The 24,827-nt window shown below is 35.1% G+C and overlaps 1 protein-coding gene across 2 annotated transcripts in view; it reads left to right on the top strand.

The window, feature by feature from the left end:
• Positions 1-21,031, top strand: part of DCUN1D1 (defective in cullin neddylation 1 domain containing 1) — a 31,848-nt gene extending 10,817 nt beyond the window's left edge. For both annotated transcript variants that reach the window (XM_081235550.1, XM_081235549.1), the window contains exons 2-7: positions 2,040-2,256; positions 3,468-3,636; positions 5,839-5,969; positions 15,489-15,571; positions 15,811-15,907; positions 17,255-21,031. In XM_081235550.1, the coding sequence (XP_081091676.1) occupies positions 2,040-2,256; positions 3,468-3,636; positions 5,839-5,969; positions 15,489-15,571; positions 15,811-15,907; positions 17,255-17,334 (777 nt within the window). In that variant the 3' untranslated portion in view covers positions 17,335-21,031. The remainder of the gene's footprint in view (positions 1-2,039; positions 2,257-3,467; positions 3,637-5,838; positions 5,970-15,488; positions 15,572-15,810; positions 15,908-17,254) is intronic.
• The last annotated feature ends 3,796 nt before the right edge of the window (positions 21,032-24,827 follow it).

Below are 24,827 nucleotides of genomic sequence, written 5' to 3'. Positions count from 1 at the left end.
ATTTTAAAAATAGCTCTCAGTAACAAAAGTTGAAATCAAAGTGGTTTCCTTTCAGTTAAACAGTATATTAAAATAAGACAGGTATCTTCCTTGGCATTTGATTTCATTATGGGTTTGTTGCAATTGAATAACATCTTGAGGAGATACTTTTCAAGAGGGAAGACTCCTAGACATTTGAGAGATGTGTCCCATAATAATATATGAGTTATCGGGTGTCCAGAAGTGGTAGAGTTATTTGTGAAATAATGAGAGGTTAGTGAATTTATAGTTTCTCAATTTTAATGGAGAACAGAGATTGAGATTTTAATCTGTAATCCTAAGCAATAACATATTTACAGAGAGAGAAGAGTATGGCTGACAGATTAGACTCCAGGGTATAAAAGATAGGGTTGGTTTTCATATTTGATTTTGCATAGTCTTATTTTTACTCTGTGGTAGGTAGAAATATTTATATCTTTGGTAGCCTTTTTCCTGAAAACCTAAAAAGGTTTATAAGTATGTACAGCAAGCAGTGTGATTTATGGAAAGATTACTAAGACCCAGATTCATGAGAGCTTTCTGTTCTTGTCCCATTTCTACTAATAATAACCTGGGTGATTTTTTTAAACAAATTCCTTAACCTTTGGGGTCTGTTCTCTCATCTGTACAATCAGGTGGTTGAGGTTTGCGATCTGTCAGTTTGGGCCAGATCAAAAATGCTGGGGTTTTCAGATGTGTTGCTTAAACCACAGAACACTGTATCTATTAATGTGTGCCCTCCTCACATGCTTTTTTCCCCTTCATTTGCAATAATAGCTCAGGAAGAACCCAAGTATTTTGCTGAGAGATGGTATTAGGACTCGCGAGAGGGAAGAGTAATACTGGGGAGGCTGAAATTGCATAGGAGACCAGCTTGGATGAGAGGAGAAAACGAACATGGCCCTTGATACTGGGAGAGAGTGGAGGGCCTAATTGCCTTGCTTCATTTTGCTTAGGGCTTAGGTCAGATGAGAAATGAATATGTGTCAACACAAGACCAGTGAGAAGGTTATTACAGTAGGGAGGCTGGTTAGAACGTCTGCTAGGTTCAGGCTAAGGGAAAGAGGTGATTCTTTCAGGGTAAAAAAGAGAGAATTCTGTGAAAAATAACCTTTGTTGGAAGGATGCGGGGTACTTGTTCATATTTCACTGCTTCTCATTTGACTGAAAATATGAGGAAATTCTATGGATAATTATCTTGGTTCCTGGGCATGCAAGGAGAAATGCAGAGTTCTCACATTCTGTTGCTTTCTCACATTGGTAAAAATAGCAAGAAAACAAGGGGGTAGGGTGGGGGTGAGGTTGGGGAGAATTGCACCCCATATTCTTTATAATGGGTTTTAGGACTGCAACAAATACCTGTTAATTTCATTGTTCCTCAGGGTCACTTGACTGTTCTGACTGGCTAAATAATGTCACCATTAGTGACATTAGTGGTGGTCTTCCTCACCACTCCTTAAGCATCCCTTAGAGCTTTGTTGCTTGGTTAAGGTTTTTTTTTTTTTTTGCGGTACGAGGGCCTCTCACCGCTGTGGCCTCTCCCATTGCGGAGCACAGGCTCCGGACGCGCAGGCTCAGCGGCCGTGGCTCACGGGCCCAGCCGCTGCGCAGCCTGTGGGATCTTCCCGGACCGGGGCACGAACTCGTGGTCCCTGCATCGGCAGGCGGACTCTCAACCACTGCGCCACCAGGGAAGCCCTTGGTTAAGGTTTTGAGAGTAGCTCTCCTTCCCTTCGAGAGCCTTTGTACATGCTCACAGGACCCAATTTTAGGAGAAATGCAGGGTGGGTGAACTTCTCTTGCCTCTGTCCTAGTTTCTTTCCCCAAATGATACCAATTTTATGTTTTAGATTTTTTAAAAATTTGTCTTTCTGATTAATAGATCGAAAATAAGTCTTGAACTAAACGTTTTAATATTTTACGAGGAAAATGTACTGCTAAAAATGATTTAGTCAGCAGTATAGAAATACTTAGTCTTTTGTGATGTTACACAGTTTCAGTTTATTTTCTGGTTTCGATAGAACAAGTTGAAATCATCGCAGAAGGATAAAGTTCGTCAGTTTATGATCTTCACACAGTCTAGTGAAAAAACAGCAGTAAGTTGTCTGTCTCAAAATGACTGGAAGTTAGATGTTGCAACAGACAATTTTTTCCAAAATCCTGAACTTTATATACGAGAGAGTGTAAAAGGATCATTGGACAGGAAGAAGTTAGAACAACTATACAATAGATACAAAGGTGAGTGTTTGCTTGTGACTTTAAATATTTTGAATGAGGTTTTCCAAATTTACATGCTGCTTGTGAGAAATCAAATGATACAGAGACCATTAATTGGGTGGATACAGAGCTCTTTAGATCTTAGAATTACTTTAAGAAATCTGAAAAATTATTTTCCTCTTTTCACTAAAATTTCTTCTTAGTGTCTTTATTTCCTCCCCCTTTATCCGCCCCCCCCTTTCCTCCTTTGTGATCCAATTTGAGAATGGGGGCTGGGGGACTAGGTTTTTTCCCTCATTTTCTTATAAAACTCAGCTGAGCGGATTTTAAGAAAACCTGCCTAATAATTTTAATAACCTTTAAATAATTATAAAGTAATATACACTTAAAAAGTTAATACAGAATAGATTGAATAAGGAAAAAGTTAATAGTTTCTCCATCTTTTGCTTATTTATTCTCCTGAGGGAACCAATATTTAATAGCCTGGTGTCCAACTTTCTGGGTCTTTTATGTTTATGCAGAAATATATACGCAAAAAAAATTTCAAAATTTTTCCAAAAGTGGGATTATATTTTATGCATAGCTCATGCCCCAAAAATCAAAGGATGTGCAAATTTTTTATTCAAATCACAAATCACATTTGACAACAGTGTATGAGTGCCTCTTTCTTCTTGTATTTGTATTTAAATTTTTGCTGTCTGAAAAGTAAATATTGATAGTTGGGGGTTTTCTTCTTTAATTTGAACAGCGTATGTTTGCATTGTGATTAAAATTGAATTGCAGAGTTTATGTTTTTTTTGATATTCTTTAAGAAGTGATTTCTGTAGTGAAATGAACTTTAAGATAAAAAGAATTTCTGTGTATAATACTGTTTAGAATGCCTCTGTAAAATGTGGCTATGTTCAGTAAAAATCCTTTATCCCTATATAGGAGTGTCTGATTTTCTGAATGTGTGTTAAGTATGGAACTTTTTTCATATGAATAAATGAGACTTAAAAATCAGGTGCCTATCTGGGTATATATCTTGCTGTTAACTGTAAGAATGTTGTTTCAGGGGCAAAGTGGCTTTAAATATTACAGGGGGAAAATATCTCATAGAGCAATATTGCTTCATATTTTTGGTCTATCGTGATCATTAAAAAAAATGGAATATAAAGCAATACCTTTCTCAGTTTCAGGAGTAGCACAGTAAAGTATGGCACTGATTTCATGTTGCATTGTTGTTTTTGAAGATCCTCAAGATGAAAATAAAATTGGAATAGATGGTATACAGCAGTTCTGTGATGACCTGGCACTGGATCCGGCCAGCATTAGTGTGTTGATCATCGCGTGGAAGTTCAGAGCAGCAACACAGTGCGAGTTCTCCAAACAGGAGTTCATGGACGGCATGACAGAATTAGGGTGAGTGTATAATTACCATAGGAAATTAGGTACATTACTGTGAGAATTATTGTGGAACTGACATTCATGCCCCCAAACATTGCTATAGATAGAAATGGGCTAATATGCTAGTTCCTTCCCATGTCAAGTTATTTGTGTAGTTAGTATAACCAACTCTATTTGCATTATGCTCTTATCATTTGTTTCTAAGGGAGATTGACTAATGTTAAAATTACTATGCTTTAATATTTTACATGGGTAAGTGAAATGAGCAAGTCTTAAGTTATTTCCTAATGTGAGGCTGTGAACTCTGAATTTACAAACAAACTCCTAGAATTTAAAATCTTGGAAGTTACTAATCACTTTTTGTTCTGCATAGACCTGGACAACTGATTAGCTAAATGTCTTGGTATAAATAGATTGAAAAATCACAGGTAGCGGTTTTACCTGTGGCCTTTACTTGTCTGTATGTGATGAAGCTCCAAAAGTATTCCATTTGTGGATCGGTAACAGGCTGCCCTTTCTGTTTTTAGTGGGTGCTTTTGAATGATAATAGCTAAACACTTTTTGAACGTTTATTTTCTTTCAGGAACTATGCTAAATAAATACTTCACCTACTACTTCACAACAACTTTGTGAAAGAAGTGGTGTTTATATCCGCATTTTAGAGATGAGGAAATGGAGGTACAGAGAAACTAGAGAGGTAGTATTAAAGCCAGGATTTGGGCTCAGGCATTCTGATTCTTGGGCCTGAGGGACATTGTAATCAGTCAGGGTCCAGGCAAGACACACAAACCATACCAGTAATTTGAGCAGGGTAAATTTAAAAAATTGTTTTATTGTGTAAATGGGGTAAAAGAAAACTCTAAGCATAACAAAGGTGGCAGTTGCAAGAAGCTGCCATCACCCCTGGAACGGAGGGAAGGAAACAAGGAAGGAGCCTAGACACTTAAGAGGATCCCCACAAGGCTGAGATTCCCACCACAGAAAACAGTGTGTAGCTGCCGTAGGAGCACTCTGCTCTGTTGCCTGCTTCTCTCGTGGAGAAGAAGCTCGCTAGGGGCCACTTGCTGCAGAGCCATGCAAGTTGCCTCCATTGGTGAACACTGCAGGGACCTCCCAACACGCTGAAACCCTTGCTCTCTGCAGAAAACAGACTGGGATAAGAAAAGTTCCTTCGTCCTCTTCCAGCCTTTCATCGCCCTCTCTTGGTAGAACCTAATAGTGAGCCAGCTGGCAAGAAAAATGAAGTTTCACAATTTGTAGTCCACTGCAGATAGTCACAAAGTAGGGCAAAGAAGGGTGAGTTTAAAGCTGAGAGACAATAAATTAATAACTGGCCTAGCCACTATGTTCTACAGCCAAAGCCAGCCTTATCCTGAACTTGCTGAAATGTTCTATGCTAGGACAGGTTTCATTAGAACTCTCTTTTTTTTCCCATTTAAAAGTGAGTTTATGTAAAATGTAATGAACTTCCAAATCAAAATTTTAATTTACAAACTAATAATCTGGGAGGTTTTATAAAGAGCATGGAAGGAACATAAAAGCAAAAATGATTTGAAGGAAAAAAAGTGGAATGCTTGGTTTGTGTAATCTATAACAGATCGAAGATTTCTACCTTATGGCTGTTAATGTGGAAACTAGGACTTGGTACTTGGACCCTTTCAGCTCCTTGGAAATTGAATGCTTTGCACATATAGAGAAAGTTTAATATTGATTTGAGGTAACTTCAGTTGGAGATGGTTGGAGATGATGTTTATTATGATACTTTGTATATATCAAGAAGTTTTCAAGAGGAATGCTTGTTTCCCCACCTAGTCAAGACACTATGCTTTCAATTTGTTTGGAAGCTAGACATGTGATTTGTTACCATGTAAGGAATATCTACTACAGTTTGAACTGATGATTGTAAAGCTGATTACTATACATTCTCATCTGTTCACTACAGCTGACTTCTACAATTTGGGTGTGTTGACAGTCCAGTGAATTACATAATTAAAAGTAATAGCCCATTTCTTTTAAAAATAGTAGTTATTTATAACAGTTAATCATCCCAGATCTTTTCTTCCTCCATCTAACCCCTTCTTATTTATGTAATGTAAAAAGATGAACATTTAATGGATTTTTAAAGAAGTTCTATGAAATATAAACTGTTGTAGGAATAAATGTTCTTAATATATAGTGAAAAAGTTTATCTTTTATAAACTTAATTTTACAATATAGATGTGACAGCATAGAAAAACTAAAGGCCCAGATACCCAAGATGGAACAAGAATTGAAAGAACCAGGACGATTTAAGGATTTTTACCAGTTTACTTTTAATTTTGCAAAGAATCCAGGACAAAAAGGATTAGGTAAGAATTTTTAAAAATTATATTTGGTGTTTCAAATATATTCACATACATTGACAGCGTCACGTTTGTAATAGGAAGTTCTATGTTTTGAGCATAAAGTCATTATCAGTTACTGAAAAATACCGAGAAACAGTGAACTTCTAGTTAATCAGAATATACTCTGCCTATTCAATAACAGTGTTACCCTGGATACTATATGTGAACCACTGATTTTTTTATTTTTTAAGAACTACAATACAGAAAATAGTTGTTAAAATTCCACTGACATAGGTATGTATATTTGATCGTTTATTTTTCAGAAGATATTATAGGATCGTAGGATCATAAGTGTTTCACTATGTATCTGTTGAAATAGCATTGTAAGATTTCTGAGTCACAGAATGCCAGATAAATGTATTCTTTTTTGGTGTGAATTATTTGGAAACTATAAGAAAGAATAAAAAAATGATTATCATTCATAATCTTATCCAGAAATAGCCACTGTTAACAGTTTAGATCAGTCAGTTTATACTGTAGAAACAACCACACATTTGCTTTGGGGATGGCTAAGGGAAGTGGAGGTAAAAGCTACAGTGTAATTTGCAGATTATTCAGAAAAAGTAGACAGTAGCACATAATGCAAAATAATAAATATGAGTGTGAGGGTTTTAGATAAAAGGAGAAATGAGTAAAAGCAGGAATGGTTGGGAAATGCTTCCTGGGCAAGAAGTGATGAGAACTAAAGGATTTGATATTTGGGCAAGGGATGATGAAAAATGTTCCAGGGAGAGGATAGTTATTAATGAAGGTCTCAGACTTCAGAAATAAGCTTGGCTTCTTTGTGGAAGAGAGAAAATGATTTGATTTTAGTGGGAATGTTTGTTTGGAGCTTAAATTGGTGAGATAAGGCTTCTTTTAAAAACAGGACAGAAAGGCTTAAATTGGAATTTATGGGCAATGGGGTTGCACTGAAGGCGATGGTGGCAGTAACAGCCATTTAATGTGAGCTTTTGGTGTGCCTGGCAGTGTGCTGAATACTTTACATACACTGCCTCATTTAGTGTTTAACAACTTTATGAGTTATTCATTCTTTCATTCAGTAATTCACCAGCTGCCATGTGCCAGTCATAGAGTGCTAGACACTTGTTATCCTTATTTGGCAGATGAGGAAACTGAGGCACAGCAAGTTAAATAACTTACCCACTGATGGAAGTGAGTCTTTGATTTTGAAGATACAGTAGTTGGAGAGGCTAATAGGGGCCTCTTGTACTAATCATTCTTTATATTTTAGATTAGAGAGAAAAAAAGCTTTGAGAAAAGGATTATGTGACTAGGAATTAGACTGGAGGAAGTGACTGAAAGCTAGTAGAAGGGATGAATATACAGCATTTGTATTTGAGAATTGGCCTAAAGAGTGACTAAATGTGACTGAATTAAGATTTACAAAATACCTATTAAGGAAAATTCGAAATAATGAAGTGTCCTTTCCAATTAATTTAGGTTGCATCTTATTCTTACAGGAAACTTCTTCATTTTGCAGGCAAAATAAGCTGGGATACCTAGTGTTAGTTTCTCTATCCTGTATCTGTGGCCACAAGTTAACTGGGCTAGTTTTTCTAGTCTCCTCTTTTCTTCCCACAAATAAAAACCAATTAACATCTTCGAACTTACATGTATATACTAAAAGAATTATTTCTTTGTGTTTAGAAATGTAGCACAATGTTTTGATACCATTAGAGAAAATGTTCTGAATCTCAAGTGTTGATTTAAAGGGGCTGAGCCTATTCCTTAGTTATAACCCTACCCCTTACTAGAGCACAAAATAAATGATGTTTTTGGGTGACTATGTAGTCTTGATACTGAATCTTAGTTTTTATTATATTTGGTGAAGATAAGGCAAAATTAACATTTTTATACCTGTTTGATATATCAATATGATGGTAAATTGGAATTTTAGATTATAGGAAAAGTTGAGAAAAATATTGTGCTGAAGAATTCGATTTTAAAATTATGTTTTATTCTATTATGTAGTAAGTATTGAGCTTAAGAAAAATGTCACATTGTTTAATGGGTGTAGAGTTTCTGTTTTGTAAGATGAAGAGCTCTGGAGATTCATTGTACAACACCGTGAATGTAACTAACACTACTGAACTGTACACTGAAAAATGGTTAAGATGATAAATTTTATGTGTATTTAACCACAGTTTAGAAGTTGTTTTTAAAAAAGCCCTGAACCATAGAATATGCAACACAGAGTGAGCCCTGATGTAAAATACTGGACTTTAGTTAATAATATTGGCTCATCAGTTATAAGAAATATACCACACTAAAACAGTATCTTAAAAATAGTGGAAATGGGGGGAAGGTGGGGTAAAGGTATATGGGAACTCTGTACTTTCTGCTCAGTTTTTCCATAAACCTAAAACTAAAAAAGTCTTAATTTAAAAAAAAGACAAAATGTAATAAAAGACAAATCATAATTTCTCTTTTTGTTTTGCATTGGTATTGGGTGTCAGGAAATGTAATGACTTGCTTAGTTGAAGAACTTAATTAAACAGAAAACAGTTTTCTTGACAGCCTTTCTAAGGGTTCACAGGGCTCTTAAATTATAATATTTGGCAGAAAGGAATTAGGAGATCGTAGGAGAGGAGGTGAGGCCCAAACAAATTGGCAAAGAGTGACAGTGACAGCACTGCGGTTTATTTATAAATAGCTGTGCGAATTCTAATGAGAGCTGGTGTTTTCCATATTTTCTCATTTTCTATAACCTTATTTCTTGTGACACCAGGATAGGGTACTTCCTCTGTCATCATCTGCTTCAGTCACCTGCCATTTCTGATGGTCTTCTGAATCATAAATTTGAAAGGGATTTCATAAGTCCTGTGTTAAATCTAACCTATGCAAAGTAGCACCTGTACCTGATGCTCATTTAGCTTTTATGTTTGAATGTACACGGTGGGGCTTGAACACACATTGTTTTAGAAAGTGGTCCATTCTTATCACAGAATACTCTTCCTTGCTATCACAAAGTTTTTCCTTATTAAGCTAACATCTTTGTCTTTATAACTTTTACCATTGTTCTTATTTGACCTTTGCTGCAGCACAAAGGAAGTCTAACCATTGTTTTTCTCATTTATCCCTTCTCCTTTTTTTCAGGTCAGCATTCCAAATTTTAACTGTTCTTCATTTGAGAAGACCTTTGTTATTCCGTTGCTGTCACCCCTAGATAACATTTCCAATTTCTCAGTTTCTCTCAAAATAGAGTTCTTAAAGCTGAACATAATACTCCAGAAGGAGGCTATTTAATGTAGAATACTGTGGGTCTGTTATTTTTTACGAGACTGTTCATTCTATTAATTTGTTCAAAAATTACATTTGTTTTTTACAGCCATGGTATTTTTAGGACCATCCTGAACTTTCTTAAAGTCTGTAGGTTATTTTCTTATGAACTGTTGTGGTTCAGCTAGAATGTTATACCTGTGCAGTTGATTTAAACATTTTTAACATTACTTGTTAAACATTCATTTAATATTCAGAAATAATTTTATAGAGTGTTTTTAATGTGTATTTTCATTTACGTAATCCCATTTGCTTCTCATAACAACCCTTGGAGCTAAGTAAAAAACCTCTTTGTCATAAAGATGAGGAAAGTCATGGTCAGAGAGGCTGACTTATTAAGGTCACATAACTTTAGAGTTGGTAGAATTGGGACTCAACCTCAGATCTTCTGATTCCACATTTTTTTTTTTTTTTCCGGTACGCGGGCCTCTCACTGTTGTGGCCTCTCCCGCCGCGGAGCACAGGCTCCGGGTGCGCAGGCTCAGCGGCCATGGCTCACGGGCCCAGCCGCTCCGAGGCATGTGGGATCCTCCCGGACCGGGGCACGAACCCGTGTCCCCTGCATCGGCATGTGGACTCTCAACCACTGCGCCACCAGGGAAGCCCCCTGATTCCACATTTTATATTCTTTTTATTATATTAGGTTGTGCTAACTATAGATATCTCTAGGTAAATTAAGACTTTGTGAATAGGATTTTAAATCCCCATTCATCCTCCCTAGTGAGTTGGCAACATTTTGTTCCCCTTAGGGATGGTGTTTGGATCCAGTCTCAGTTCATTTCCATATTCATCTGTCACTCAATTGATCATCTTTTATGAAACACATTGCCCTTGTTGATTCAGTTTGAAAGAATGACACTGGGATTACCTCTGTTTGCATTTTTAATTTTATTATAAGGGCTTAAGGATTCATTCTGCAAGTATCTCAGTTTTAGGTAATACTATTATTAGGACTTGCTTGTGTCTTTTTCTCTGTGTTATCCTGTTTATTCTAACTGCGGTTGTTGCTTCTTGTTACATTATTATTGACTTTGTTCTCTTTCCAAAACTGCTTCAGAATCTATAATAATAATTTTTAAAATTATTAAAAATAAACAATAGTAATAGTAAGGACACGTTATTTACCAGGCACTGTTCCAGTGTTTTAGGTGTGTTCACTCGTTTAATTATTACAACAACCCTGTGAGGGTAGGTACTGTTATCTTTTTTTTTAAACTGAATTACCAAGAGGTGAACTTAGTTGCCCGAGGCTACTTAATTAGTGGTGGAGTTGAGATTTAAGAGGCTAAACTACTATATTAAACCACTTCTCTCTAGCTGGGTTGTTCCTTTGTCACTCAGACATTTCTAACTAAAGGGCAGCTTTCCTTCCTCCCTCCCTCCCTCCCTCCCTTCCTTCCTTCCTTCCTTCCTTCCTTTCTTCCTTTCCTTCCTTCCTCCTTCCCTCCCTCCCTCCCTTCCTTTCCGCGTGTGTGTGTGTGTGTGTGTGCGTGCGTGCGTGCGTGTGTGTGTGTGTGTGTGTCCGTACTGCGCGGCTTACAGGATTTTAGTTCCCTGACCAGGGATTGAACCTGGGGCCCTGGCAGTGAGAGTGCTGAATCCTAACCACTGGACCACCAGGGAATTCCCTAAAGGGCAGTTTTTCATATGCTTGTGGCAATTGACATTTTATCCCTGTACAACTTAATCTTACGTGTTTCAGCTCCTAATAATAACATATTAATCTTTTTGAATATTCCTGTTTCATCCAAAAACATTTATTGGCTGGTTACTCTGAGAGCATGGAATTAGGAACATCTTAAGTCTGTCGGTGAGTTTGCATAGGAACATCTTAAGTCTGTCGGTGAGTTTGCAAAGTCTTCACAAAGATTATAATTTTTGAGCCTTGAAGAATGAATATATGTTTTCAAAGCCAAAAGAAAAAGAAGCCATCTCTAATGTGGAGAGATTAGAAAGTTCAGTTGCTTAGAGGTGAGAGACATAGCACCTTTGAGAAACTGCAAGTAAGTTCATTTGATTAGAAATGTAGATTTTTATCTGAAGGCAGTAGGAAATATTGCAGATTTTAAAAAGTTAATAGACTTTATTTTTTGAACTGCTTTAGATTTACAGCAAAATTGAGCAGAAGGTACAGAGATTTCCCAACTACTCCCTTCCCCCACACCATGTATAGCTTCTCCCATTATCACATCCCCACCAGAATGGTGCATTTGTTACAGTTGTACCTACATTGACACATCATTATCATCCAAAGTTCAACTTCACAGTAGGGTTCACTCTTTTTTTTTTTTTTTTAATTTTATTGAAATATAGTTGATGTACAATGTTGTGTTAGTTTCTGGTGTATAGCAAAGTAATTCAGTTATATATATATGGGATACATACAAGATTCTTTTCCATTATAGGTTATTACAAGATATTGAGTATAGTTCCCTGTGCTATACAGTAGGTCCTTGTTGGTTCTCTACTCCATATATAGTAGTGTGTATATCTTAATCCCATACTCCTAATTTATCCCTCCCCTAGGGTTCACTGTTAATGTTGTAAATTCTATGAGTTTGGACAAATGTATAATGACATGTATCCACCATAATAGCTTCATACAGAGAAGTTTCACTCTCCCTAATAAACCTCTGTGCTCTGCCCGTTCATCCTTTCCTCCCTCCTAACCCCTGGCAACCACTGATCCTTTTACTATCTCCATAGCTTTGCCTTTTCCAGAATGTCATATAGTTGGAATCATGCAGTATGTAGCCTTTGCAGATTGACTTCTTCACTTAATAATATTATTATGCATTTGTTTTCCTCCGTATCTTTTCATGGCTTGAAAGCTCATTTCATTTTGGCAGTGAATAATTTTCCTTCATCTGGATGTACCACAGTTTATATATCTGTCTACCTACTAAAGGACATCTTGGTTGCTTCCAAGTTTTGGCAGTTATGACTTCTGTAAACATCCATGTGCAGGTTTTTGTGTGGATATAAGTTTTCAGTTCATTTGGGAAAATACCCAGGAGTGTGATTGCTGGATTATATGGTAAGCGTATGTTTAGTTTTGTAAGAAACTGCCAAACTGTTCCAAAGTGGCTGTACTATTTTGCATTCCCACCAGCAATGAATGAGAGCTCCTGTTGCTTCACATCCTCGCCAGCATTTGGTGTTGTCAGTGTTTTGGATTTTGGCCATTCCAAAAGGTGTGTAGTGGTATCTCATTGTCGTTTTAATCATTGAAGAATTTTAACATGGAAGTGAAACCAAATTTATATGCCTGAAAGGTCCATCTGAAAGCAGTGTCGTCCTTTAAAAGGTGTGGAGGCAGAACTAGAGGAAGAGAAATTGGTTATGAAGCTGTTGCAGTGATTTAGCTAGACATGAAGAGGACCCTAGCATAGGCCCTAGCAAGGGATGGAGAAGAGAGAGAGATTTAAAAGGTACTTAGAAGCCAAAATGAGAAAGCTTTGATTGAAAGTGTGATGAGGAAGTTAGTCTTAACTCCCATTTGGGGATATTTGGAAGTGGGGGGGGGGTATTTTTGGTATTGTTATAACGACTGAGGGTTTCTACTGGGATTAGGGGTCTGTCTGCTAAATGACCTGCAGTGCATAGGACTTCATTTCCTTACAATGAAAAATTGTGTTTCATTGAGAAACACTGTAGGATGATGACATTCATTGAGAGAAAAGAAAATGGTAGGTCTGTAGAGGTAAGATAATGAGTTCAGTTTGAGCCCTGTTGAATTTGAGTTGTTCGTGGATATCCAGTTGAAGATGTCCTTAGGCAATTAGATGTAAGAATCTAGAATATAGAAAGAGCCGTTTCAGATTTAGGACTTGTTAGAGATGGTTTGAGCGTATAACTTGAAAAAAGGTAAAGGTTTGAAAAATCTACTGAGAGAAGTAGAGGTGGTTATTGCTGACGTACAGTGTTATAGAACATCCACATTTAATGGACAAATGGAGGAAGAGGAGCAGTAAAAGAAAATAAGGCCAGAGAGGACAGAGGAAAATCAATAGAGTGATACCATTAAAGCTGAGAGAAGCGACAGTTCCATCCAGGAGGTGTACTCAATTTTGTCAAGTACGGCAGAGAGCCAAGTAAATTAAGGACTTAAAGGTTTATTTGGCAACCAGAAGGGCTTGGTGACCCTTCAGAGATTACTTTCAGTGGGGTGAGTGACAGAGGTGGACACTAGTTTATAGAATTAAAATGTGTGGTAGGTGAGGAAATTGAACAATGAATGTAGATTACAAAAAGTTCTTTTAACTACCTGAACTTTCAAACATCATATAGGTACACTCCTATTCTTGTAATATTCTTAGGTTAGTATATCAGCTGAGAAATGGGCCTCTATAGGTGTCTCATGGTTTACAGTTATTTGAATATTTCATTGTTTCTCATCCTTATTTTCTAAAAATTAATTGAAAAGGGAAAAAAATGCTAACACTAGTAATAAGCTTAGTTCTCATAAATTTAATGCATTTGAAGTGAAGAAGGATATCATTAAGCATGCTAATAACAGCAAATCCTACTATACATGCTAATAACAGCGATCTTACTGCACTTAAGCTAGACAATTATATGTTTGGTTGGTAAAGAAAAGAATAAAATTAAAGAACCTGGAAGGAATATTTGATACAGAGCTTTAAAGACTGCAAAGATTAAAAAGGAATTGTGATTAGGGATTGTTGTCATATTTCTAGTTCTCTTAAAACATGGGGATCTGAACTTGACTATCAGACATGTTTTCATGAGCACATTAAAAATAAAAGTAGAAGACTCCATGAACTCTCTCAAGATGATCTGTGGAGGGAAGGAGAAAGAGGGTAGCTTGTAAGGGAATGGAGAGATACAAGAAAGATTTATTAAAGATAGGTGATAACTTGAGCATGTTCCTTTGTGGGGGGAAAGCTGGAAGACAGGGCAAAGTTGAAGATACAGGGAGAGAAGAAAATTAATCAGTAGACCAGATTCCTTGAAAAGGCAGGATGGCATATTGGATCCATAGTAATGGTGTTAGGGACTTAACCTTGGATGGGAGAAGAGGCACCTTTTCCAAGGAAACTTGTTCATTCAGCAGTTTCTGAATGCCTGCTGTGTGTTTCAGTATGCTAGTTTGGGGATATGTAGTCCCTATCCTTGAAGAGGTTAGGATCTAGTGAAGATGGGGGATTTTTTTGCCTTAAGTCCTATATGTTTTTTTTCAGGCAGGATGTGAGCCTTTTTGGAGTCTTTCCTAGTCTTTCATGATTCCTCAGATTATCCAGAGTAGTTTGGAGATCATATCTAAAAGGACTTTTAAGTTACTTGGGGTGTAATTTTTCCTGACCTGGAAATGTAAATTTACTCATAAAAGCTTGACCTAAGTACTTTAGTTCCTTGAAAGAGATCATAGTTCTTTCTCTCTGTTGTTATGACAGATATAGTTTTTTGTCATGTGGTAATATTGCTTCTTTATCCTTATCGGCTCCCAAACCAGATAAATAGTCATTTATATCCTCTTCATCAAACTTTTAAAAAGACAAATCTTAGTTTATTATTAATTTTAAAATTTTGATATTCTTAATGGTCTCCTTGAGGATCAGTCAGCCAACAACTTGGAGTGTAAGGTTGGTTAGGATTGTGGGTAGTAATTCTTTGCGTTACAGCTTATAGGTGTACCTCAGTGATTTACAGCTGGGGGCAGTTTTGCCTCCCAGGGGACCTTCGTCAATATGTGGAGATACTTCTGGTTGTCACCACTGGGGATGGGGCAGAACTGCTACTGGCATCTAGTGGATAGAGGCCAGGGATGCTGCTAATGCTGTAATGCATGCACAGGACAGCTTCCCACAACAAAAAATTATCTGCCCCAGAATGTCAAAAGTGCTGAGGTCAAGAAACACTGGTGTACATTAATATTTGAATACTTATGAGCTAGTCAAACATGCTTACCTACGTTATCTCATTTAAACTTCAGAAACCCCTTATGAGGTAAGTGATACCCTTCTTGCCCTGAAGGCACCATTCATTTGTGATGGAAGCAGGATACAAAGCTTGGACTTAACTCTATAGGAAATTTTTATTATGTAAGTATTCAGGACACAAGCCTTTTTTTTTTTTTTTTTTTTTTAAGGCTATCTTTTGTCTTACCTGGTGTTTTTTTTTTTTCAGGGACAAATATTCCTGACATTTGAAGTATATAATTTATTTTTAATATTACAGATCTAGAAATGGCCATTGCCTACTGGAATTTAGTGCTTAATGGAAGATTTAAATTCTTAGACTTATGGAATAAATTTTTGTTGGTAAGTTCATATTTTCTGCAGTTTGGTGTTTTCTCTAAACTTTTGCTTTGTTTGAAGATAAATTAACATTTTAAAGCATAACTAACTCATTTCAGAGCATGTAATGGACATAGAATGAAAAATTTGATTTCCAGAATTTTATTACATAGGTCGTTTTGCATTCTTGTATTTGGCATCACCTGGACTGTTTTTTTGAAACTCTTTTTAGTGATTTGGATGCTTTTTTTTTTTTTAAATAGGAACATCATAAACGATCAATACCAAAAGATACTTGGAATCTTCTTTTAGACTTCAGTACAATGATTGCAGATGACATGTCTAATTATGATGAAGAAGGTAATGAACATTTTGCTCTACCAGTTGTTTGAAAAATTTGTCTTCTTTTATCACACACTCTTGAACATCTTGTCTACTTCTGTTTTTCTTAGAGTTAGATTTCCCTCTTCTGAGCTTTTATTTGTGCTCTTCTGAATGTATGAAATGCCTTCATCTTCTTTACCAGTCTGCATTGTTTCCTTAAATACCAACTCTGTGTATTCATATCTTGCAGAAAGGCATGAGTACTTTTCATCCATGTTTTAGGTTTTCAGTTTACTTTAGGAACCTGTTCTTTTCTTAATGTACTTTTATAGTACTTGTATATGTATTTTTTGTTGTTGTCTGTTTGTTTTGTCTGTGAACTTGCTCGTAAACTCCTTAAGTTTAGTGACCTTGTCCAAATGGAAACGGTTTAGTTTCCTCCTACTGTAGTACTCTTGGCATTCAGTAAATATTCACTGATTGAATGCTTTTCTGCTGTTTCTTCATGTACGTATAAGGATGATTTTGCCATCCACTATCAGGACATGTGCTTTTGTTTTTCTGGAACTGGCAGTGATTTACATTCGTTTCTTCACGCATACTTACCTAGTTCCCCTTGAGAATTAGCAGGATTTTTTTTTTTTTGATATCGTTGAATAGACAGGTATTCTTTGAAAAATCTCTAGTAACCTTGGTCTCCTTAAAAGTGTCCTGGAACTACTTAATGTAACCAAAGATATTGTTATTTCCTTATCTTTGTTTTCATTGTCATGTATTGTCTTCTTTAAGAAGTGAGAAATGACTGATAATTGATAACTGTGCTTTCTGTTAGACCTTACACAAAAGTGAAGAACTTCCTGATTTGGAGGTTGGCATAGAGAAGAGGCATGTATAGAGGCGTGCATATATGTAATTTAAAATCCTTTAGTAATTTATTATCATGAAATAGATTAGAGTTTGATCCTTGTTGTTAATTTCCTTTGTAAGATTGCCACAAAGTGCAAAAAAAAGATTAACTCCAACCTACTGTGCTTTCAGCAGCACTGGCAGCATGTCATCATATCAAGGTCAGATTTGACCAGATTACTTCAGTGGCCTGACTTCAGTGGCCCTCAGAAAACCATAATATTATTAGTTACCAGAAGGGTTATTTTTTATCATTCAAGGAATTATCAAGTGTTGGAATAATAGGGAAGAGAGAAAGGAATATTCTAGGTAGAAACTCTAAAGAGCTAGGAATTTGGAAGTCCTATCTGTGGGAATACTTATAATGGCATACTTTAACAATTATGGGGAAGATATTTTTTAAAAAATAAAGGATTCTATTAAAATGTTAGCCTTATTTCTGTTTTTCTTTCTTTCCTTTCTCCCCCCTCCCCACAGGAGCATGGCCTGTTCTTATTGATGACTTTGTGGAATTTGCACGCCCTCAAATTGCTGGGACAAAAAGTACAACAGTGTAGCACTAAAGGAACCTTCTAGAATGTACATAGTCTGTACAATAAATACAATGGAAAATTGCACAGTCAATTTCTGCTGGCTGGACTGAACTGAAGATCAATCCTCACAATTCAGACTGAGGGTTGAGACAAAACTTTAAGGATACATCTTGGACCATATCGTATTTCATTCTTCTAATGGTGGTTTGGGCTTGTCTTCTAGTCTGGGCCGCTCTAAACATTTATTATTCCAACATTGTGGATTTCATCTTATATCTGTGGACCATCCTAGTTTATTCTCCCATAAGTCTTAGAAGCTTTATGGTGATTATTTTGAAGTTTCCATTCTTGCATAAAGCACAATGCTGTCTTCATCAGAAAACAGTTTGGCATAAGAATTAAACATGTGAACATCACAATTTATAAAAACTTCTTAAATATATGCTTTGGGCTAGTTGCAAAGACTATGCTGATAGCACTTCCAGTGAGAGTGATATATTTAAGTGTACCAGATCTGGAATGGTGTTTTGGTATGGGGGGATTTTTTTTTTCCTGGCAAATCACATGTATTGTTAACGTGAGTAGAGTATCTGTTGAAAAAAGTCAAAATAACCAACGTGAAAAATTTTTAGGATAACTTGGTGTGCCTACCCAAAATTTTACTGTGTTTTAGACCCTCGATTTCAGAAGGTTCCACAGAACTAGTCTGCACTTATCTTACCCATGTTTATATATAGTTGTCTTACAGGGGGTTTTATTTAGAAAAACATCTGCATAATGTTAGATTCTACTCCTGTCTACATTATGCACTCCATAATTGGATTTCATTATGATTTTGAAACGCTTATATGCCTGTTGAGTAAGTTAAACTATTTAATTTGTTTTGAATGTTTTAGATTGCTACATAATACAATATTCTAAATTTAGGCATGAGGGTTTATTTTTGTTTTGGGGGTTTTTTTGGTCAGCGCACTATGGAACACAAATGAAATTCTCTTAATTTATAAGATAGTAGGAATTAAATTTTGAAAATGGTTGTAATGAGCCATAAAGTTCAATTCTTATAATATAGGTACTGCTCTTTCAGACAAATAGTCCATTTTTGATGACTTCTTATTTTGTTGAAATTGCTTTAACTGCTAATCACTGGTTGCCAAATATTTCAGGAGCAAAGATTTTCAAGCAGGCATGCATTTGATGCAAAGTACCAATCTGGCTTCTATTTTCATAAATTATTTAATTTCTACTGTTCTTTGTTTCACTCAGATTAGCTCAGTTTTCACATCAAAGCAGAACTCTGTCTTGTATGTTTTGGGTTTTTTTCTTCATTACAAGACCCATGAACTGCTTTCATGCTGAAAATGTTGATTTCTTTGTTCACTTCTTGACCTGTGAAGAAGGGTTTATTGCTTTCTTAAACATTTCTATAAGGCAGGTTAAAAAATGTAAAATTTCAGATATTGGATGACTGGTTTTTAGCAGGAGTAGCTTTTGCTTGGTGTATCCAGGCACTCTAAGTTCTAATGTTGAAATTATCAAAGGTATGTACTTCAGAATAGCAGTACATTATAAGGTATATGCGGAAATGATTTTAAGAAACAATGATATATTAAAACTACTTTTTATTTACGATTTTGAAATTGACTAGAAAGCTTTTCCCATAGATATTAATATTCTAATCATAACTTTAATTCAAGAATATGATTCTATCAAAAGAAAATTTTGAAAATTTCTATTCAGGTTACTGGAATTGGTTATTTAAAAAAGAAAAGAAAAAAGAAGAATCCTGCTGCTTTCAGTATTTCCTGATTTCATATTTGTAAATATTAAGAGGAACTTCAATTATGAAAAATTTTTAAAAGATATATATATATAAATGTACTATTTTGTTTCCTGTCTTGAAGATTTTGAGTTATGGTATTGTTTTTGAATTGATTACTTAATTCCGGTATGCTGTGTTTTGAAATGAGATCCGATTAGCTTTTTTTCCCCAATATAAATTGTTTTTCATAAAAGTCTGATATTGATTCGTGGCCTAGTGCCTTGGGTTTTACAGACTTTTCCTTTTAAATGCAAGACCTTTTCAACAAAATAGTGTTTGTCATCAGTTTGGTACTAAACATTTATAATTACTATGTAATTATAAACAAAAAAATACATAAAGCTTTGAATATAATCATGTAGCATAAAAGTTAAGGTTGTTAACTCTATGATGGCGTCTTAGAATTAAACAATACTATTACTAGGGCTGAAAAGAGAAGACTGATTTAATGTGGTGTGGTTATTCTGAGGATACATGTCTGGTTACAGGGAATATTTTGTACTAAAAAATGCTTACACATAATGGCCGTGTGTGTGTGAGTGTGTGTGAAAGAGAGAGATTGACAGGTTGAAAGAGACACACATGCTCACGCACACACACACACACACACACACACAAACACAACTTGAATTGCTTTAATTCATTAGTGTTTCAGTCTTCATTCTGGTAAACTCCCCATGCTGATTCTTTGTTTTAAACTGAACCACAGGTACAGTTTCCTTTTTGCCAAATGTCAAAACAGGTACACATTTTACAATGTAATGCTTTTTAAATAGTAAAGTGTATAAAATTAGAAGTGCCCACATATAAAAATACTTGAGAGCAAGATTATCTTTAGTGACTATCATCTGCATATCTCTGTAAGTTCAATTGTGTTTCTTACATCCCTGTCATATTACCAACAGAGGCAATAAAAGCTTCAGTGAAATTGCCATGACTAAATCTTTTCACATATTATTTCAGTGTAATACTTTTAAAGACTAAAATATACCGGAAAACTTTTCCAGAAAGGATAATTATTTATGGAAAGAGCATTATAATGGCAAGTTTTGGGGAGAAAAGACATGCCAAGTCTTGTTTACTACATTTAAAATGTTTACAACTATACTGGGCTGCTTTATTTAATTAACAGTACTGTAGTTGTGTAATACGGCTTTGTAAGTATGTGTTCTTCATTAGACTTTTAAAAAGTTTTAATGAGAGAAAGAAAACTTAATAAAATAACATGGGAAATCTTTTATATAATATGCTTACTGGGGAATTCTTATTTAAGCAAGGTATACTATTTTTTTCCTCAGAAAGATTTAAGTGAATGAAGTGTTCATCTATTTTTTATTTGACGATAATCAAGAGGTTTGAGTAGTTGTAGCCAGTTTAATGTGCACTTTGCTTAGATTTTTAAAAACATGTTACAATGAAGACTACGTATTGTAAACCTTCTGTAACTTTTACGTATGAATGACAGAAGAAAGTTAAACCTAATGAAAGAATTTTGGAATAAAAAAAGGAAAGTGGTGCTGGGGAAATTTATTATAGTTCACGAAGTATGCCTTTGTAAACCTGAATCAACTTTTAGCAAGAATTAATTTATGGAGTTCTAAATGTTAAATTGTGTATATTTAATAGAAAATACTTGACACCTCAGCAGTTTTCTTTAAATGTTACTTTATACTTTTAACAATATGATTTATATTGCATACATAGATGTTTTGATAAGATTTTATCAAATTTGATAATGTAATGATAAAATGTTTTTTAAATGTGAACTATTTAACATATAACTTAATATCTGAGGACGTAATACCTGAATTGTGATTTCTACATAATGTGATAATTAGGGTTCAAATTATGGCTCATCATTTAATTGATTATAAACGAGTATATTTCTGAACTCTTTACTTGCCTCCATTTTTACAATCATATAGCAATAATTTCTATTTTTATTTTATAGAAATGTGGTGAAGTTATATATCATGATACCTTTACCTTTGATTTCTGAAGGGGAAGGGGTTTATATTTTGTAGTTGATAAATCTGAAAATTCCTAATAGTACAAATCCCCTTTTCCAGGTTTACCCTTACTATTTGTCCCTATTTTGGTTGAATATTTGCTTGATTTGTACCTGATTCTGGAGGCAGATAGTCCTGTTTTTTTTTTTTTCTTAATTCATAATACAGTTACATAAATGGTTTTACCAGAGCATTCTTGCCATCTATTTTCTTTACTGCCTGTTGGGTAATTGGCATTTCTTGCTGACAAACTCATTTATTTGACACTTTTCCACTAGGCTCAGTGTTTTGTGTTAATGTGGCTTTTGACTTCTCTTTCGTTGGTCTTTTTTTAATCTGTCATAATAAGGAAATTATGATAAAATGTGCACAGCCTTTGTAGTAGATGGAATTCCCAAAAAGTAATGTCTTTATTTATGGAGTTTTAAAGACAAATTATTTGGGGAATCATTTTATAATTAATCCATTTTAAAAATAGAGTCCCTAAAAAGTATATTTTTAATCAAGTATATCCAAGTTTTTCTTAAAAGTATTGCTTATGTATTTTCAGCTTACCTTTTTTGTATTTGTGCTGTGCAGAAGTCAGTGTAGCTTGTAACTTAAAGCATTTGTTTTCAAGCCATACCTTGAGGCTGCTATATTTATGAGGTTGGAAGCTTTCTATTTTATCTCTTGTAGGTTATTGGCGTTTCATATGAGATTTTGTTTGGGGAAAAAACGTTTGGTTAAAAAAATATTTTAATGACTGGCTTAAAGGGAACATTACCTCTTTGGCAGATTTTTCAGTGGAATGGGAAGAGATGGAGTCAGAATCCATCAAATAAGTTTAAAACAAACAATTTTTAACCAAAATAGTCAAAACAAAGCTTGATTTGAAACTTCATTGTTTCAAAGTTTGGAAACTTAACAGACGGCAGCATGTGAGTAACAATGAACAAAGCAAAGAAAACAAGGATAATATTCATTTTATATTTAAAATATATATATGTATTTAGGTAGATGTCTAATATAACTACTTAAAATTTTATTTCAGGTTATGAAATATTTTAAGAAAACATTGGATCTAACGGAAAACTTGAGTGGTGCCAAATGAGATTTTTACGGAAAGCAACACTGTAGGGCATAAGTTTAGGGGAAAACAAAATGGCTAAGGGGAAATGCTAAGGAAAGCTCTAGACAGTGATTTTTGTCACATAGTTACATGACATAGAGCTTAAAGAGCAATATTTGATCAGTAAGGTTTAGAGATGTGTGTACTTGGAATCCTTTGAAAATAGCCAGTTTAGTTTTCAATATTCTTAATCCTGAGAGTATGTTAGAATTAAATATATTGAAATTATATGAAATGAAAGCCAGAGCTTTAAAATAGTCATTCCTAAGACTTTATTGTGATGGGACTCAACAACAACTTGATTGAGCTATAATTTACACACCGTAAAATCCACCCATTGTAAGTGTATAATTCAGTGGTTTTAGTAAATTCATGGAGTTGCAAAACCATCATCACAATCCAGTTTTAGAAAATTTCCATCAGCCCATAAAAGTTCCCCTCATGGTTCTTTGCAGTTAGTTCCTGTTCCTACCCCAAGCCCCAGGCAGCCACACTAATCTGTTTCTATAAATTTTCCCTGTCTAGAGATTACATGTGAATAGAACCATACAATTTGAAGTCTTTTGTATCTGGCTTCTTTCCCTTGGCATAATGTTTTTGAGGTTCATCCGTGTTATAGCATATACCTGTATTTTAGTTCTTTTAGTTGCTATATAGTATTCCATTGTATGGATATACTACATTTTGTTTATTCATTCACCAGTCGGACATTTGGATTGTTTACATTTTTGGTTATGAATAGTAACGCTGTGAACATTCCCCATATTTGTCATTGTGTGGACATATATTTTAATTTAGGTAGATTCCTAGGAGTGTAATTGTCGGGTTGTTTGGAAATTTTGTTTGACTTTCTAAACTGCCAAACTGTTTTCCAAAGTGGCTGTACCATTTAAAAATATTCCTATCACAGTGCATAAGGGTTGCATCTTCTCTAAAATCCTTGTGAATGTTTATTATTATTACTATTATTATTGTCATTCTGGTGGATATGTATCTTAAGTGTGCAAGTTATATATATCTAGCTATCCTAATTCACGTGTCTGTAGGATGTGCAATTTGGCAAGTATTGGGTTGGCCAAAAAGTTCGTTTGGGTTTCCCATACGATGTAATGGAAAATCCCCAATGAACGTTTTGGCCAACCCAACATAAGGTGGCCTGAGGGACTACTGTAAAATTACTTGCAATGTACTTAAACTTACTTGAAGGCAGTATTTTCTGTAACCAGTGAGGGTAGTTATACCCTTCCAGTGGGAGTTCCAGTCCCTTAGTGAACTCTGGTGAGGAGATGAACTGTGTAGGTAAAGAGTGATGCTGATGGCTGTTGCTTTGTGCTATTGTGTGTACGGTGATTGATATAACTACCCAGTTAGCCTGTGACTGGTGGTAATACTTAAAACGTTGTATATGTAATTGTACAGATATGTCAGTCTCATTATTAATTTTCTCAGAGCTCTTTTGCTTTGAGAAATTAATTTCTTAAGTTTGTAAAACTTTAGTTGATACTGTTTAGTTGCTGCCAGCCACCTGTGCTCTTAATACATAGTGGACATTGTTGTAGTGTTTATTTTATTTTTAATGCTAAATTTCAGAATATACAAAATAGTATGATGAACTTACTTCAACATAATCAATTCATGGCCGATCTTGATTTATCTATATGCCACCCATCTTCCCAACGCTGATTTATTTTGAAGCAAATCCCAGGTAGCAAATAGTTTCATTTGTAAATATTTCAGTTATGTATGTCTGAAAGGTAAAGCTCTTAAAGATAACCACAATACTGTTATCACACTTAAATGTTAACAATTTATTAGTTATTATTCAGTTAGCAGTTATTCAGTTAGCATTTAAAATTGTCTCTTAATTTTCCAGTTCAAGTCAGGTTTCAAATAAGGTCCATATGTTGCATATATCTCTGAATTTCTTTTAACTTATGGATCCCCATACCCGCCTCTCCTCAGCTTGGAATTCATTTGTTTGAAAATGCAGTGATTGCTTTAAATTTTTAAACTTCTGTGCAATTATATTTAAGGTGACAGTTGATGTACTTAATCAAAAAATATCGTTAACTTGAAAATATTTTGAAAGTTAATGACGTGTGGTCTAGAAAGCCACAATAATCGACAGACATTCCCTTAACTTTAAGATATAACAGGACTTGTATCCAGAATATATAAAGAACTCTTACAACTTAAGAATAGAAAGACAACACAATTTACAAATGAGCAAAGTATTTGAATAGACCTTTCTCCAAAACGTATATACAAATGGCTAATGAGCACATGAAAAAATGCTCGACCTCATTAGTCATTAGGGAAATGAAAATCAAAACCACAGTGAGTTATCACTTCACACCCTCAAGGATTACTTTAATAAAAATGGACAAGTGTTGAAGAGCATGTAGATGAATAGGAACCCTTGTACATTGGTGGGAATGTAACATGGTGCAGCAGCTGTGGAACATGGTTTGGCTGTTCCTCAAAAAGTTAAACATAGAGTTAACATATGACTCAGCAATTCTACTCCTACAAATAGACTTGAAAACATATTCACATTCCAGCCCCTGGTAACCAC

This window comes from Mesoplodon bidens (assembly GCF_964165515.1).
Source record: "Mesoplodon bidens genome assembly, chromosome: 5".
Taxonomy (NCBI): Eukaryota; Metazoa; Chordata; class Mammalia; order Artiodactyla; family Ziphiidae; genus Mesoplodon; species Mesoplodon bidens.
Note: the sequence above shows the minus strand (reverse complement) of the source record. Positions and strands in the feature narration are given on the sequence as shown.